Raw genomic sequence first — 18766 nt, forward strand, 5'->3', positions numbered from 1 at the left:
GCCTCGGGGGTGACCGATTCCCCTTCCAACCCCACCAGCAGGGCGCCCGCGCTGTCCTGGAGGTGGCAAAGCACGAGGAAGCCTAGCTTGACAGTGTCCACGGCTGCGGACCTGGGTCCAGGAGCCTCAGGTTTCAACTGGACCTGCATCCCTGTCTGTAAAAAGCAGTGTGCCCTTCACGTTCTTTCTAGAGGAGAAATGAGAACAAAGTAGGTTCTGGAGGAATAGCAGACTGGCTGAAAAAAAAGTGTAGGCCGGTGAAATTCGAATCTTTACAAAGTTCTTTTAAACAGGCACCGTGCTGACATCCTGTCCTGGGTGCCAAATGCCTATGCATAGCCCCACTTACACTCTGCCCACATCCTGAGCGCCAGCTGCTAGAGTGAATAAATATATCCTTCCCCTCCCAGCCAAAAACTGGCTTCCCACCTTGGGAGAGCCTCCGTGCGGCCCTGTTCACTAGACACATGTTGGGGCACTGGATCCCTACCAGGGAACACGGGGCATGTGTTACCAGGGCCGTGACACCGCCCACCCTGGGCTCAGCTGCTGCAGGACAGATGTTCAGACGCGCTCCGGAAGAGTCTTTAGCCAATGTGATTGTAAATAATGAAAAATAACAAAATTACAAATCCAAGTCAAGACATCTATTTATAACTGGTGAATACACTCTGTCTTTCTCATCTTAGTCCTTGTGGAAATTAACAATTTGGGGTGAGGTCTAGCAATGTGAAACATCTAGCATCTAACTCAGCTGACATGAGCTTCTACTCAGCAGGTGAGTGAGCAGAGCTGCGACTTTCCAAGTCACAGGCTCTGTTCCTCCATGTGGACCACTCGGTCCATTTATTTATCCCCTGCTCGGATGGGGGCTGAGTACTGCACACCCACAGAGTACCAGGTGCTGTGTCAGATGCCGTACACGAGACCAGCCTCAGATATCTTTCTCCTTTAAAACAAACATTTTTGGAGAGTGACGACACACTGGGCAGGCTATCCCGGAAGGTGACTGACCCCCGCTCCCCTGCACACCCTATAGTTCCCCACAGACAACAAGGGAAACACCGGGCTTCAGGTGCGACACGCCCTGGTCACTCAGTGTCTTCCTGTTCTGAACATCAGTACAGACCCCACAGGTATCACAGTCGGCCAAGTAACTGGCAACTCCAAACCCTTTATAATTAAAGGTCAAAACATGTGTTCAAGTAACATCCTGGGTATCAACTTAAAAATGGAAACGTTAGGATAAATGCTAAAGTTAAGGTCGCTTCGCCCATACAGCTCACAACGTGAATTCAAAGTTTGCATTTACGTCACTTCCAAATCCAGCTTAGCACAGTTAATATGCAGGAGAGTGGGCTTTGCCATTTATTTCCCCCAGGCCTGTAAGAAGCAGCAGGCTATCTGGGTGCTAAGTCTGATGTGTGCAAAGGGGACTTCCAGGAAATAGGTGTCACTGGGGGTCGAGAAGAGGGTTTGGTGGCGTCCCTGCCGATCTCCCACCTGCTGCTTACTCTTCAGGAACCTCTCTGCTCAGCAGGCAGCTAGGATGTTGGGCTCGTCCGGCTGATGCCATCCCATCACCCCGTCTTGCTGGGTGCTTCCTCCTTACTCAACCAGGCAGCACGGGCAGAGGCAACAAATTCTTCCCAGTCCCCGACACCCGCCCAGGTGGCCGCCAGCAGCGCCCAGAGACACCAGGCAGCTTCTAGCTGTAGGAGGACGGGCGAGGTGCTCTTCCCGGGTGGCAGCCAGACAGCTGGTTCCCAGAAAAGAGAGAAAGTCTGAGCGTGCCTCTGTGTCCTCAGGAACAAAACTGTAAGAGGAATTGAGTTAAAATCTCGAGATGACATCAATCCCGAGGCCAAAAACAAGAAACTAACATGAGAGGAGAGCATTTGTTTCCCCCTATTTAATACAGTAAGACTTTTTTGAGAAATAAATGATGGTAGTCACAGCATTAGGAAAAGCTCTGCTTCAATTTGTGGGTTGAGGAGTCATTTGAAGGCGACTGAAAGGATAGGCAATGAGAACAGGAATTATTTTGAAACTACACTTTTTGTGCTTCAAAGCATATTGTACACTGATTCTCAGTACTATATGCTCCAAAGTCCCCCTTTTGCTAATATATACTTTTACTAGCCTGAAATAAAATTCCTTCTTAACATAATCTACCTCCACACATAATTTCACAAAAAAATAATATATGCCTTAATAGTAACACGAGGAGAAAAATAAATGGAAAGTAACAATTTTTTAAAAAATAGGTATTTCAGTATGTAAATGCTTGGGTACAACCACTCTAGAAACCGTGACAAAGCTGTGCAAAGCCTGCCCCACAGAGAATCACGGGGACTGTCTCAGCTTCATCACACACCCAGGCCGGGGTGTCTTGGTGGAGATTTAAATGCCTACGGGGCGCTGCCATCGCACCTACGGGGTGACATGATTTTCCAAACGGGCAGAGACATTTGACAAAGTTCTGAGCAAAACAAAGGTCAAACTCCCGTTGATTTATTGGGTTGATGCACTCCTATAAAATTCAAAGTACCCTACAGCTGAGGGGAAAAAATAATTTGTGTTCACTTGTAAAATGGACCTGGTTCTTGGCTCAAGTAATTCCACCATGGTTTTCACCTACATGAATGTCCGGGAGAACAGCTCTGCAGTGTAAGGGACTGACTTAAACATGCAGGACCGCCAGCACCACGGCCCCAAACACTAAATGCCACCTTCCCCCAATTCATTATGAAAACCAAAAACAGACCCATAAACTTCCAAAATGTCACTGGTGGGCAGTACCTCGGCTGCTGAGAACTGTCTCTGCCCCTCTCCACGGCCAGGACTTCAACTTCACCTCTGGGAGGGTCAGTGACATCAGAGGACACCGAATGCACCGAAAAGCACACAGCCCAGAGCAGGTGCAAAGGGAATATTAGCGCCCTCACTCCCTGAAAAAAGGAGATACACTCACCAGAGCAATTTAAGACAGCATTTCAATAAATAATGTAGCATATTTTACTGGGGCTCTCATCTTGGGATCAAAAATGTTTTATTTGATTAATCATCAGCCCTTAGACCCCCTCTGAGGTAAAAACTACAGAACGATAATCTTCTATGAATGAAGACGACTGAAAAAAAATCTAAAAAATAATATCAAAGAAGTTACAAGTAAATAATAAATGATTTAAGTTTTCAACCACATAATGCCCTGTGGCATCGAAGTTGTACATCCTTGACACTTAACAGTTTTATATCTGCAGCCATCCCTCAGTATCCGAGGGGGACTGGTTCTAGGACCCGCAGGGAACCCAAATCTGAGGATGCTCAAGTCCTTTACAGCACAGAATAGTATTTTCCATCCACTGTTGATCAACTCCGAGGATGCAGAACCTGCACATACAGAGGGCCAGCTGTACTTATATTCACAGTTTGATCTACAGCCATACCACCCAGAATGTGCCCGATCTCATCACATACACAGTTTGTGTGAATTATGTTCTTAATCTACTTGATTTATCCAATTTCTCTATTCAATTTCTCAGAATCTCTACTATGTAATTCCATAAATGAACAGCTTGTAAAGAATCAATGAATTTTACATCTGAAAAGAATCTTAGAAAGTATCCAATTCAATTCCTTCATCTGATGTACCTTGTGTTACTTAAAAAAGTGTGAGTGTAATTTTAAGAAAAGGTAAAGATTTTGGTAAATCAAGGCTGCCAGTAGAAGGATATAGCATTTTGTAAATACAAAATTACAATTTTTTTTCAGTTCTCCAAGCTTCACACACTATATACAATTCTGTATTAATGCTTTTGACATAGTTTATCTTGGTGTCAAGAGCACATTGGGCATTGAGTTCATTTGCACAGAAAAGCTTAAAAATCTCTCAATTTTTAAATATCAATTTGCAAACTTTGTATAGCATTGGTTATTCTTAATTAACTCAGATTTCCCTAAATTTTACTCATGCTTTTACTTAAAAATGCAATGGTGTGTGACATCTTTCATTAGTGACATTTGCTGTGCTCTGTCATCCAAGCAAGTATCAATCATCATCGGTCAGTGAAAGAGAATGAAAATCAAACCATTTAAATGAAATAACAGAAGGACTACTCAATGAGAGAAAAAAATAACCATATTTGTTGACCACATTCAAAGGCTAGTCAAGTCTAACCTGTACCATGAACAAACAGATCACCATTACTTTATGTTCTTCTGATGTAGATAGAAATTGATCTACTTTTCAGAAGATATCTGGGACTCTACAATTCTTTATTGTTATTATTCTTTTGTCAAGGAAATTCAAGGCAGCAGTATGAATGTCACTGTTAAGCTTGCAAAGAAATAAATTCTATCATAACATAAATGTCATGCCAGAAAAAAATGTAATTTCATAAATCTTCCAAGTGCACTTGACCTGAGGTCACATTCCAATTGGTAATGTTCTTGACAATGCAAGGTCTCTGGCGATAAAAGAGAGAAGTAAATACTGGTAGTAAATGTTTCTTAATAGCAGGCTGCCATGATTTGATTCAATTACCTTGTGATAAATATTCTCAGCATCTGAAAGAACATTTAGAGGAACAGGACCATGGTGGGTGTTTTCATGGTGGGAATGTGCTGCAGGCCACCTCCACGCTCATTATAACATGGCGGAGGGAAAGGCCTTCCTGGAAGAGGGGGGGGAATGCAGGTGCACCCATGCTCTCGGGCTCCAGGAGGCTATGGCAGTGCAGGGGGCCTCCCATGGTACCTTATCCAGGTCCCTGATGGAAGGTACAAAGTCAAAGGCAACAGGATCTTCAGCCAGAGTTTCGTTTCCACCAGAAACTGGTCCCTGCAGAGCTGGGAGGACCACCCAGATGTCACAGTCAGGGGCATGTAACAGACACCACTGTATTTCTGACACTTAAAGAACTTTGATAAAGAAGAATTTAAGTTCAAAGCCCTTACAAACTACCTAGTAGGAATTCTACTTAAAGACCCTGAGGGACTTCCCTGGTGGTCCAGTGGTTAAGACTCTGCGCTTCCACTGCAGGGGGCACGGCTGGCTTCGATCCCTGGTTGCGGAACTAAGATCCCACATGCTGCGCGGTGCAGCAAAAAAGGAAAAAATAATAATAATAAAATAAAAACATTAAAAAAAAAATAAAGACCCTGAGAAGAACCCTAAAAACTCATTGCTCGCAAGTTTCTATTGGGGGATGTGCTGTAAGAAAAAGGAAACCTGAGGACCACCTCCTTTCAGGAAGTGCTACTGTTCTGTGGGATTAAAAGAGGGTAAAAAAAAGAACAGTATTCAGCCATGAAAAGGATGAATGAATGAAGTACTGAGTCACGCAGCAACATGGATAAAGCTAGAAAACATCACGCTAAACAAAAGAAGGCAGACACACAGGCTACATATTGCACGATTCCATTTCTATGAAATAGAATAAGCGAATCCACAGAAACAGAAAGCAGACGCATGGCTGTCGGGGGCTGAGGGGAGTGGAGGAGGAGGAGTGATGGCTGAGGGCACGAGGGCTTCTTTTCTTTTTTTTTTTGTTTTGCAGTGATGAAAATGTTCTGGAATTAGATAGTGGTCATGGTTGTACCACTTTGCGAATATACTAAAAACCACTGATTTGTACACTTTTAGAGGTGACTTTAATGGTATGTGAATTACACTTAACTTTTTAAAAAGAAGGTGAAGATGTCAGTGCAGATTTTACAGGAGAGAAATTAGAGTTACAATAGAACTCCACCATAAGTGGGTTCCAAAGAACCAAATCACACGAAATACACAGCTGCATTACTGCAAGGTTAATGAAAATCAGTGTGAATTATCTAAATAAATAAAGGCGCAAGAATAAAGATAGCAAAACTATTACTAAACAATCGACCTCTCCCTGCACTGAGCAAGCCCCAAATGATCACAAGGCAGTTAGTTCCTAATCGCCACCCCCCCCCCCAGATAAGAACCCAGATAAGAAGACAAGGGCCGTTATCAATGCAGTTACATGTAAATTTGCTGTACTGCAGGACACATTATTATTGGGTTTTACTCTATGTATGTTAATAGAGGAATATTTAAAAGGAAAAAAAAGTGGTTAAAATCCAGTTCCCCTACATGGAGGGAAAAACAAGAAAATACAGTTCTCTCCCTATCTACGATTGACCATGACCTTGTCCAAGTTACTAGCAACTTAATGTGTCTCTGTGCCTTGATTTACCCAGCTGTGAATGTAAAATAATAATAACACATCTCTGCTCCATAGGGTGATGTAACGGATAATTAATGCTCTTAAGGTTCTTGGTGATCTTTATATTTGAGACAGCCTGTTATTATGACGAAGCCTTAACAAACACCTTCTCTCCAGCAGTCAAGACCTGATTCTATTTAAAGAGGTAATGAGATTTGCTGCAAAACCAAATGGAATGCTTGATCCATTACTTTGCTTTTTTCACTTCATAAACTTGTGTAAAATAAATGCACATTCCTGTAGTTGTTTAACTTGGTGCTTTAATCATACTGAATAACTGAATTTTAGAAAAAGAAAAAATGCTAAACTCTTTTATCCGATCCTTCATTCTAAGAGGATTTAGAAAAGGAGGAGTTAGAATAACCTGCCCAAGGTCAAGCATGAGGCCTGGAGCTAGAATCCAGGTCCCAGACCCACTGTCTTTTATAAACATTAGTACCCCCAAATTAAACTTAAAACACATCTATCAGCATTGACTTTTACCGGGGATACAGATGTTACTATTCTTTTTTAGCTGTGGTTTTGGTTTATCTGTCAAAACAAACCCATGGGCACCAATCAACGCATTGAAGTCGCAGAGCAGTGCAGACCTAGGACTTGATCTGCAGTCACGCCCTTCGGAGCCGGGGCGTATGTCATGGGCCATCCCAGAGTCCCTTAGGCAGGTGGGCAAGTGAGCAGAGCCTTCAGTTCTGAGGAAGTCTCAGCACAATTCCCTTGCAACCAGATTTATAAAAAGAAATCTGGGAAGCTTCAAGGTACACTCCAAGGTTGCTTTTTATCCCCCAGGACCCACACTTGGGACGCTGCCTTTCCTTGCTAGACACGCCTATCAACCTGCCTTTCACTTAACAGACAGTTGAGTGAAAGACCTGCTATTCACCAAGAAGTGTGCTCGCTGCTGTGTCAGAAACATCTTTGTGTTCTTAAAAGTCCCTGTTTTTCAAGGGATTTTCAGTCTCTTGAAAACAGTACGTAAATTATGACAAGCACACAGAGTGACACTGCAAGGCAATAAATCTTAACTTCCACATCAGGTATACAGACAAAATGCTTTCAGAGCTCAGAAGAGGAAGAGCCCACGATCCCTCCAAGGTGACACGCAGGCAGCCCCCCTACTTCTTACAGAATACAATCCTAAAAGTAGGAAAACTGAGTTTATAGGTTCTGTGAAGACTTCTATTCCCAGGGGTCTAAACCAATTAGAATATTCCTATTTATACCTCGGCTTTTAAACACACCTGATACATGTCTTAATCTCCTCCTCCTCCTTCCCCAGGGAAGGCACATGACCTGCTGAAGATCAAATAACATCCCCAAGGGGGCTACAGGCTCACCAGCCCAAACACACCTGACACTGGCATTTTGGGGTCATAGGTATTAAGCTATGAAACCAAGGCTTCTTATCAACATTTTTCAGGTCCCTTTTCCCCTCATTTTTATAAAATAATAATGACAAAATTCAATAAACATTCAAGTAATCTTGCGGATACTACTAAGCAAAGATGCCTAAACCTCGCAGAAAGGTGATGTGGTCCTTCATCAACTGAAACATGAAAGTCAGAATTAGATTCACAAATAGCAATTTAGGAGTAAATAATTAGCGTTGGAAAGGTAAAGGCAGAAAAGCTGACAATAGCATGCCCTTCTGTTTAGAAGCTTCGAAGTGCTTCACTGGAAATTCCGGATTCCCTCAGAAGCCCGTTGGGAAACTTTGGGGAGGAAGGGACATTCTAGAAACTGTTCCACGTGGCACAGCATCTGCCCCCGTCCTGGGGCAGCTGGTCAGGGCTCCTCACAGAAGACACAAAATAATTTTGCTGACAATTGCATATGTCTCTTAGCAAATAAATTTTCCCAGAGCTAAAGGGATTTGCATGGGATTGGACAATTTATAAAAAGAGAATCAGAGCTGAGTCCTGTAGGATCAGAAATAAATTTATAAGCTGCAAAAATCATAACTGAATTGTTTGAAATGAAAGGAATTAATTTGCAGCACTTGAATTTCAAACTTGATTGTTTTCTCCTATAAACAAACATGTGTTTGCCTTACACGATGAGTGAAAATCTTTAAAGTCGGCAAGTTGTCATTCAAATCTCCTCTTTTTCCCTTCATGTGGTTACCTTTGATGAGTTGTGGGATTTTATGGATGGCTTTCAGTATAAGCCATTAAAACCATTTGGAAACAGGTGGGATATTCACTATAAATACAGAGGCTTAACACAAGGTGTTCCAAAATGAACTCCTGGTCGTCTGGCAAAACCGCTTCACAGTCAGCTTCCCCATCTTAATTGCTGACAATTTCATCCTTTCCGTTGCTCAGGCAAAACCCGGGAGTCCTCCTTGGCCTCCTTTCCTTCCCTCACACCACACAGCCATCTCTGAGCAAGTTCTGTTGGCTCCACCTCCACCGCGACCGCGGAGAACAAAGCCACCATCACCTCTCGCCTGGTCACTGCAAAAGGCTCTGTCCCACCCTGGCCTCCTACAGTCCATTCATTCTCAACAGTCACTGATTCTTTTAAAACACTGGTCAGATCATGTCACTTCTCTGCTCAGATACATGGGATGGTCCCGCGTGTTCCCCAGAGTCAACGTCAGACCTTGGGAACACACTTAGGAGGTATCCAAACAGCTCTTCTGCAATGGTTATTTCAAGAAAAAACACTTATATGGTGTTGCAAGCTGAAGCAACTGCTTTTTTTCCACAAAACACAATTTTTACTCAAGAAAACGATAGAAAATATTTTTTTTTAATGAGCAAAACGAGCCTGTCATTTCCAAGGGGAAAAAAATGACAGTATTTGTAGATATAATTCAAACTTTCCAGCAAAAATTAGAATTTTGGAAAACTTGTGCTCACCACCATGAGCTTGACAGCTTCCCAATACTTTCCAATGAGATTGGAGGTGATATTAATGAATGTGATTTTTAATGTTATATAATAAAATGTCCATATTTGAAAGGTCTGCATAACCAAGTGACCTAATATTTTGGAAATAACCATTGCATGTTATATAATAATACATGAGTAAAAGATCCATTCAAAGTGCAGGATAGGCCAATGGACTTTAATGTGACAAAGTAAGGAAAGTCCACCAATAAGGTTTCAGATTCCACATTGCAACTAACATTGAAGGAACTACCTCTTGTTGAGCTTTGGTATAATATTAAATAAGAATATCCACAACTATCTGAAAGAATTATTAAAATACTCCTCCCTTTTCCGACTACAAATCTATGTGAGGTTGAGTTTTCTTCAAATCACTTCCACCAAAACAACACAGTGCAACAGACTAAATGCAGAAGCTGATGTAAAAATCCAGCTGTCTTCTATTAAGACATACATTAAAGAAATTTGCACAAAAGTAAAACAATACCACTCTTCTCACTGATATATACATGATTTTGGTTTGGAGAACTAGTTCATTTTTAGAAATATGCTTATTGTGTTAACATGAAGTGTATTGATTGTTGTTACGTTAAAATAAACTTTAATAGATTTTTTAAAATTTCTCAGTTTAAATTTCTAATATACTAAATACGGATAGATAGTAATACAGCTAAGCTCTTTGGAGTCCCAGATAACTAAGCTCTCTGGGGTCCCTGATAACTTTTTACAGCAAAGGATCTGGAGACCAGCAAGTTTAGCAACTGCAGAATCAGAGCCATTATCATGGTGGACTGATTACTGTCTATTCACACATCTACCCCTCAAAGTCTGCCCACCCCGAAAGTGGGGACTGTGGTTCTTTATTTTGTATCTCTGCCATCAAACACAGTGCTTGACGCATAAACACAAATATATTATCTTACTGGTTCTGGAAGTCAGAAGACTAAACTTGGTCTGCAGGGCTGTATTTCATGTGGAGGCTCAAGGGGAGAATGTTTCCAGGCCTTTTCCAGCTTCCAGAAGCTGCCTGCATTCCTTGGCTCACAGGCCTGCATCACTTCAATCTCTGCTTATGTCATCACATCTTCTCTGACTCTCCAGCCTCTCTCTTATAAAGACCCTGTGATTAGGCCCGTCCAGATAATCCAAGATAATCTCCCCATCTCAAGGTCCTTAATTTAATCACATCTTTGAAGTCCTTTTTGCCATGTAAGCTCCTTTTGCCATATTCACAGGCTCCAGGGATTAGGATGTAGACATTCCTGGGGGAGCCATGATTCTGCCTACCACAAGCCATGTATGAAGATAATGCAGTTAAAGCCAAGGAGAAAATTACCCCCACCATTTCCCCCAACATTTAAGAGTCTCCAGGCCAGGATAAGAAAGAAACTAAGCACAAAGATTACCTCTGGGAGAGAAACTGGGTGGCCAAGGACAGGGTGGGAGAAATTTATCTCTTTTATTTGTTTAACTAACACTTACATGGCCTTTACTCTGTGCCAGGCACAGTCTAGTTCTTTCCAGGTATTAGTTCATTGATCCCATGATCCAAAATCCTAAACTACTTTACAGCGGCAAAAACTCAGCACAGAGAGTGTAAGTGACTTGCCCAACCAAGGCCACACAGCTAGTAAGCGGGCGAGCCTGGAGCCAAGGCTCGCACCCAGGGTGTCTCGCTAGCGTCCGTGCTCTTAACCACGTGACTACATAGCTTAGGCGGACTTATCTAGCACAGTTTAACCTTTTATACTGCTGGAATTTCATATCATGCCCATGTATTACCAATCCAAAAAAATTAAAGATACAGCCACATATAGCTGTCTCTAGAAGTGAGAGCTAAAAGGGAGATGTCTATACTTGGTCCTTCCTGAGTCTCAATTCTTTCATAGGGAGGAATAAAGTCAGGAACATAATTCATTTACAAAAGAAGGGGAAGAAAAAATGGAAATGCAGACAAGCATCATTTGGCAATCAGTACTGGTAACATCCACAGGAAGAGTCAGACCTTTTTTCTTCCTTTTATGTAACAGGCTATGTAATATTTCCCCTTTCCAACAAACAAGCATCATTTGGCAATCAGTACTTGTAATATCCACAGGAAGAGTCAGACCTTTTTTTTCCCTTTTATGTAACAGGCTATATAACATTTCCTCTTTCCAACAATAGGTAACAGTTTTACAGAACTACTACCTCATAGAGACCTGGCTCACTTTGCATGAACAGGAGACTGTATTTGATCCAATCAGCCCAACTTTCAAATGGCTATTAAAAGTGATACAGCCAACAGAAATTGCATGCTGTGTTCTTCAGAGAATTCTGTAGATTTTAACCTGAAAGATGAATTTGCATGTTACGTTAGGACAGAGAACACAGGACTGGTTTTACTCAAAATGCCAGCAAGTTTTATTCACCAGCTTCTCCCTCAGTTCGGACACTGTCTCATCCTCGGTGCTACGGGTATCTGCTCACCACCAGCCGGCCTGGCCTGAGGCCAGCCACGTCCCTAAAGGGGACCTGCAAGGACCACGCCGCTAGTGGACACAGCGTCACGATGTTGAGGAGCACTTTGTTTTTCTGGGCACTGATAGTAATTCACTGATTCACTCTTTCCCCAAAAAACATTTATTTGAGTCTTTATTTTACAAGGGACTTTGGATCATTAAAAATAACAATACTGTAAGAGCCAAAGGAATGAAGCTCTAGCAGTGGAATAATAAAGCCAATATGCGGAAGGTGGAGTATCTACTCTGGGAGGATTTCGAGCCACACTTTAGTGTTCCTTAAATGACCAGACAAATTCTCTGGTTTTTTTTTAAGGCAGGGGGAAAGTAAGGCAATACTCGCTAGTTTCTTCAGCTACCTGCCATGATATATTTGTTAAAAACCCCAGGAATTCAGGGTTTTAATACAATCTGGCCCCAACAGACTTTCCAATGTTATTTCCCACTCGCACAGAGCCAGGTGACCTCTGCTTTGGGCCTGTGTCGCAGGTCACATGCTCTCCATGAAATGCTCTCCCGCTTCCACCACACACCTTCCAATCCACAACCTGCCCACCTAACACGCTCAGATCAAATGCTAACCTTTCTCCAATTCTCACACGTCTCTTTGGGGACCCCTTGGCTCCCAGCAGAAACAAACAGAAAAATGAGTGGGAATTCTACCTCTGAGGTGGACCTCTAATTCTCTTCATTGAAAAGTTTTTTTTTCAAACGTGAATTATTATTTGCAAGTGTTTCACTTTTCCTACTCAACTATAAGCTCCTGGAAGGTAAAAAAAAAAAAACAACTAACTCATTTTTAGATACCTGCAACATTTAGCAAAAAGTTATTGTTTATTTGTTAAACAGACAAGTGAATAAATGAATGAATATGGGAAAGAGGAAAACAAATTCCCCAATAACAACACTAAGTTTCATAAGGGAATTAGCACCCAAGGACCATAGTTACCGCTAACAGAAAGCCACATTGCTCACTTCTGCTGATGAAACTGAAAACTACCTTCGGCACCATCATAAGAAACTATGAACTCTGAGAGCAAAGTTCTCTGTGTCGTGGTAAAATCAGTATTTCCCGCCCAGATTTAAAAAAAATTTTTTACATACGCCAACCATCTTTAAGAACTTGAATATGTTTTGACATCTGGGCATCTGGGGTGTCCGCCAGAGAGACTCAGTAACAGCAGTTTCACACACAAACAGGGCATTTTCTGAGCTCATTGCTCTTAGTCATCCCAAACCAGGCTATGGGAGCTGAAATGCCCTCACTCTCATAAACAGGAAAAAGTGGGTTCGCCACATCAGAGCTGGCTCTATAATTCTTCCCCTGGTGAAAGCTGTATAATGGACACATACATTCCCAGGAGCAATTCATTCCGAAGAGCAAATTTGCATCTAAGTGGCTTCTGGTAGACTAAGACTCTACACTACTCATACAGCAATTTAAAAAGAGTGATTCAAAGTCGGGTGGGGAATTAAAAAAAGAACCTCAGGCTGCAATTACCTTCATCATCCAGTAAGAAGCATTTGCTGGGCTAACATTATCTAAATGGAAGCAGGAACATAGGTCTTTTCTATTTTTGTCTCCTGTTAAATATACCCCAATCCTAACAAGGCCACATGAACAGCTGTTTATAGATGGAAAATACATTAATGCCACGTCAAGTTCAATGTTTACATAAAGGCTTTGCTCAGGAAGTCTATGCCCGATAAGACTCTCTTAAAAGCTTTTGAAATTTTTCAAAAGATGGCATACACTGGAAAAGGGATTTTCAATATAAATCAAAAACAGCATTAACAGGAACCCAATATCAACAGGGCTGGCACGTCTGATGCCTTCAATAGTGGCCTTGTTGGCTCAAAAATAACATCGGCTTCTCCGGGGAATTCCAGCGGTAAAACTAATTCTCTCTATAAAAAGTCTTTACAGACGATATTTCCTCTCAAGTCAAATACAGCCTCTAGACATTTCTTCTCTCTCTCTCTCCTATAGAGAACTAGAACAGAAATTCAAACGCTTACAGGCAGGAATCAAATGGTCATTCATTTCTAAGGATACAAAGGAACTTAGTACTGAACACCCATCACTTCTCTGCCCATTCCACTTCCCTGCCCATTCCACTCCCCACAGCGTCAGGGGAATATCACAGCAAAGCCGTTGACTGTTGGAAGTTCTTTGCTTCTCAGTGTATCAATCCGCTGAATGGGACTGTCTCCTGAGGGTGGGCTGAGAACCAATGAGCGGAACTGCTCATTTGAGAATACTGCGTGCTGCCTCCTGATTGCACTGAGGACAGTGGTGGGCCTAGGGGCATGGGATTCCCTGATTGAGAGACTATCAGCACACAGGCATAATCGCTGTCATTTGCTGAGAACTTTATACACATTATCTTGTTTAATTCTCAAGCGCTGGGCACAGAGGCGTTCAGGGAAGGGTAGGTCCTACTGCTGAGGATCAGACCACCTCCTTCAGACTACTGGCCTTGACAATGTGAGCGAGCCCGGGTCCACGACAGAGCTGGCACTACCCCAGACCACCTGAAGGGGGCTTTCTGATTGCAGGACCCAGGAATGTGCATTTTCACAAGCTCATCAGGTGAGTCTTAAGCACTATGAAGTCTGAGAACCATTTCCGTAAACACTATTCACATCCATGAGTCTCAAACACCACTAGGATGCTTCTTTTCTAGAAAAGTATGGAATCTGAACAGCAACTCAGTCCCTGCCCGAGTTCCAAGCGACTTGTCACCACTGCCACCATTTCTTTCACTCACTTACAGAGGGGTTTTGTTTTTGTTTTCCCCAGCTCAAGCCTGATCAAGAGACTAAAGCTAACAAACATGAATTTCTGGATACCTGACTAAAACCAAAGGAGACCAAAAGTCCTAAACTCACGTCGCTTACCCTCCGGTCTTGCATATTTTAAACACCCAATAGGGCTCGGTGAATATTCAGCCCAGACAGTTAAGATATACCCAAAACAGCTGCTGAGGGCTTCTTCTTTCTCCACCTTCTGACGTTCTTACAGTTTCTATTCAAAACAAACAAACAAACAAACAAAAACACCAGGCCTTCCCTTCCAGAGAGCCAGCTGTGTGGTTTTTATCAACAGGCAAAGGATTGGCTTCTCGGGAAAATAAGACAGGGAAAGCTTCCTTCTTTTCAAGTACCAGGCTGCCTTTGGTAACGCTGAGAGCACATGAAATTTAGGGAAAGGCAGACTCTGAAATGACCACTCCTAAGTATCATTCCAAGTTGTATGAAAAATTGTTTTTCAAAAATCACTTAAATTCTTTTTTTGTGTAATTTTAAAACCTTTTTTTTAGCATGAAAGTGGGACTACTGTTTCCTAATTCATCACCAAAGCAAGTCAAGGTGACCTTCAATGAGGCAGTGAGCTCACGGGATGGGGGGAGGGGAGGGGAGACTCCCATATTCAGGTCTCCTGCCCCATAGGAGCTGGGCTGGACCTGAGCAGACACCGACTAGCTCAAGCTCACGGCGGCCCGTTGCGCAGGGAAGGAAGCCTCGTCTTCCAGATGAGGAATCAAGGCTCGGTGTCCTCATTCGGGCTCCCCCAGACGCAGACTCTGAGCCAAGGTCGTGGGTACAGAAGTTTATCTAGAAGGTGATCTCAAGAAGCCCAAGCGAGGGAGTGAGGCCAGTGAGACCAGAGGGCAGAAAGCCCATAAAAGGTGTGAAATGAGGTTCCACGTGCAGGAGGAATCAACTCCACAGGGGCCTCTGAAGAACTGGGGGGTGCACCCCAGAACTGTCTTGGCAGGGGATAGCGCAGCTGGGGTGTCACCCACCGATGCCCACTCCCCCCTGGCTGAGCGCTGCCCCCAAGGTCACACAAGCTGTGAAGGGCACGCCCGGACTCAAGCCCAGGTGGGACTCAAAGCCTGCCTGCCTGTCACCACGCCATCCACCTCCCCACTTCCACGAACACGGGCTTCTCGTGCCATCACGATGGTAGGCTCAGCTGAGAGCTTCCCTCTTTTCTCTCTCCTCTCCCTTATCTTCTTCCCTCCATCCCCCCGACACGCCCCCGACCTTAAAAACGGACACACTTCCTTCTGAGATGTTCACTCACAGGCATTTAACTTCCTTCACAAGCTACACAACTACTTCAAAACAGAAAACAAACAAAGGGGGAGGGGGTGGGGGAGGGAAGGACTGGGAGTTTGGGGTTAGCAGATGCAAACTATTCTATACAGAATGGATAAACAACAAGGCCTTGCTGTAGAGCACAGGGAACTAAATGCAATATCCTGTAATAAACCATAATGCAAAAGAACATGAACAAGAATGTACACATATGTATAACTGCATCATTTTGTTGTACAGCAGAACTTAACACGACACTGTAAATCAACTACAGTTTTAAGAAAAAAAACAACAAATTGAGAGAGAAAAAAAAAAGAAAAGAAATAAATTCCATATTTGCCAAGCATTTGGAAAAGCAGTCCATCGTGGCTGTTTTGTTTCCAACACAAGCACATTACTCTGGAGCAGTGGAGGGGACAGACAGTAAATCCCCGGGGAGAAGATGCTTCATGCCCACAGAGCACGGTCTCACCAGGAAGACAGGGTGGTGATAACCCACCCAGGGAAGGATGAGCAGAGGTGTGCACTGCGTCTGTGCAGGTACCTGTGGCATACACAGTTCAGACCAGGGTGGAAAAGCCCTGCCACAGGCTAAGCTAAGCCACCTGCACACACTGACACAGGTATCCTTAGGTAAGTTACAAAACCGTAACCCATAAGAATGGGTCCCTAGGACAAGAACTCTAGCAGCCATCTAACCTATCCAGGCCCTCCTCTTATGCTGTTTCCTTGCCAAAAAAAAAAAAAAAAAAGTGAAAAACAAGATTAACTGACCTGCTTGATCCTTAACTGTTTGGGAAAAAAAAAAAAAGGTAAATTTGCCTCTTTTGCTACCTTCTATAGAAATTCATTCCTCTAAGTACCAAAAGTGTTATTGATTCTGCAGTGATTTCTTATTATGATAAAATACATAGAGATATAACAGGCAGTGAATGCATCCCTCAAGAATAATGAGTCCAACGAGTGGACACACGACGTCTTATGGAGACTACTCAGACCTGTAAGAGCAGCCCAGGGTGGCTGAATGATGGCCCTAATATAACCAAGTAATTAATTAGTTCCATCATAATTTTGGTTTTATGACACTCGCTTTTATATGTCAACAGTCAATGTAATGGCATTTTAAATTGGAGGGAAACCTCTAGAGAGGAGGAAAAGGCAGTATATACCTTACTGAATCACAAATCTTACAATCTGATTTTTTAATTCCAAAAATGACCTAATAAACTTGTTTTATAATTACATTGATCTTAACAGCTTCTCTTTTTGTTTTTCATTCATTTTTGGTAATCATGCAGAGATTTCCATTGGAAATCTATTATCATTATAATTAAGTACAAAAATTACTTTGTGTGCTTGTAACATAAGACCTCACGCTTGGTCTCCTATGGGGGCTTGGCCAGCTCCCTCCAGGGGTACAGAAGGAAACCACAGGTTTTCAGTGTGAGCTGGAGCCCCTAATTTACTTGACTACAAAATATGAAATATGCACGAATAATAAACTCAGAAATTCAAACCTTCAAATGACTGCCTTACATGGAAATCTCACCTTCAGAAAAATAAGCTGGCATACAATTTTTCATTTTTAGGCCTTTACAAAATTTTAGAATTCATGACCTACGTGAAAAGTTCGCAGTTTATTGAGGAAGCAGTACTCAACAAGAGTTAAAGAACTGAATTGCATCAACCCTTCTTAGAACCCAATAAATTACTGCAAAATGCCTTTGCCTTACACTCAATTGAATAGAAAAATCAACTTTGGCATTTATGCTGGCTTTCATCTCCTTCAGTAACAAAGTAATTACAATACTAAATATCATGGGTGATGTTTTTTTTAAGACTGCAATTTTCAAGAAAGTTATTTTGTGCAAAAACCATTATTTTCTATTTTCACTAAAAGAGATAATTACTAAAATGCATGGAATTTTATATCAAATCTACTTGGTTGGCATCTGTGTTCTTCTAAGAAATGAGAAAACATTCTTTGAATAGCTTAAATAATCTCAGTTTGCAAGCAAAATCACAGCCTAAAAATATTAGCTGGTGATACCAGCAGTGAAGGAAGAAAGAACAAAACCTTACCATTTGCCGTATCCTTTTTAAAGTTATCCAGGAATTCCTCCAGGAGTTGGGACTGGTTAGGAGGGGGCAGCAGACCCTTCTGGTCCCTTGAGAACAGGTCACTGTCTGACCAGGAAGAACACAGAGTTGCTTTTGTGTCCGGCGGCCTGGCAATCAGAGTGAGCTCGACACTCTTCTCAGAAAACAGGGCCTCCATCTGCTTGAGGTCAAGATCAGACACGGCTTCCCCATTTAAGGTCATGATTTCATTGCCCTTTCTCAGCCCTGAGGAGAAAGGGGACACAGGGGAAGAAGAGAGAGAGATATTACTGAGGGAAACATTTTAAGATGAAAGACAGCTGCAAACTCAAGCCGTCTAGCATTCTCAGGGACTGTTCTGTTGCCACTTTAAAAGAAAGCGCCAAAATGTGTAGTATTCGGATTCCACTGATAACAAATTTCAGCTCTCTCAAACTAGTATTAGCAGAAATAGTTTGAGAGTCACTCAAATTAATTATTCCTCTATGTGATGTTCAGTGCCCTGGGAAATAACATTTGCCTGTGTCTGTCTGCCTGGCCGGCTCCATCTGTCTGTACGTATGCATGTGTACTCTGTGTGTGTATACTCTCTCTCTCTCTTTCAAAACCACACACACAAATTCTCTCTCTATATATACATATATGTGTGTATGTATATGTATATGCATATGCATTTTCAATTCAACCATTAAGTTTACTTTCTTTAAAATTCTAGGAGAAATTATTTTCTGACAAAATCATAAGAAAATTTCACTAGCCACACTGCACCGCACTGCACAGAATTAAGAGAGAACAGAGACACCGTGAGCCACACGGACCTTCCCCATACGCCAGGCCATCCGGGAGGACATCACTTATAAAAATGCGGCAGAGATGCTGACGTTCGTCCACCTGCGCGGTCACTGCAAACCCT

The 18766-nt window shown here is 42.5% G+C and overlaps 1 protein-coding gene and 1 long non-coding RNA gene across 8 annotated transcripts in view; one reads left to right on the top strand and one right to left on the bottom strand.

Annotated features, from left to right (window-relative positions):
• LOC309667022 overlaps window positions 1-18766 on the top strand; it is a 398987-nt gene that overhangs the window by 280296 nt on the left and 99925 nt on the right. The gene's annotated exons all lie outside the window — the stretch shown is intronic.
• TIAM2 (TIAM Rac1 associated GEF 2) overlaps window positions 1-18766 on the bottom strand; it is a 262449-nt gene that overhangs the window by 42495 nt on the left and 201188 nt on the right. For all 7 annotated transcript variants that reach the window (XM_082474392.1, XM_082474395.1, XM_082474389.1 and 4 more), the window contains 2 exons: window positions 18672-18764; window positions 17836-18099 (listed from right to left, as the gene is read on the bottom strand). In XM_082474392.1, coding sequence (XP_082330518.1) covers window positions 17836-18099; window positions 18672-18764 — 357 coding nt within the window. The remainder of the gene's footprint in view (window positions 1-17835; window positions 18100-18671; window positions 18765-18766) is intronic.

This window comes from Balaenoptera physalus (genome assembly GCF_965194825.1).
Source record: "Balaenoptera physalus genome assembly, chromosome: 9".
In the NCBI taxonomy this organism is placed as follows: Eukaryota; Metazoa; Chordata; class Mammalia; order Artiodactyla; family Balaenopteridae; genus Balaenoptera; species Balaenoptera physalus.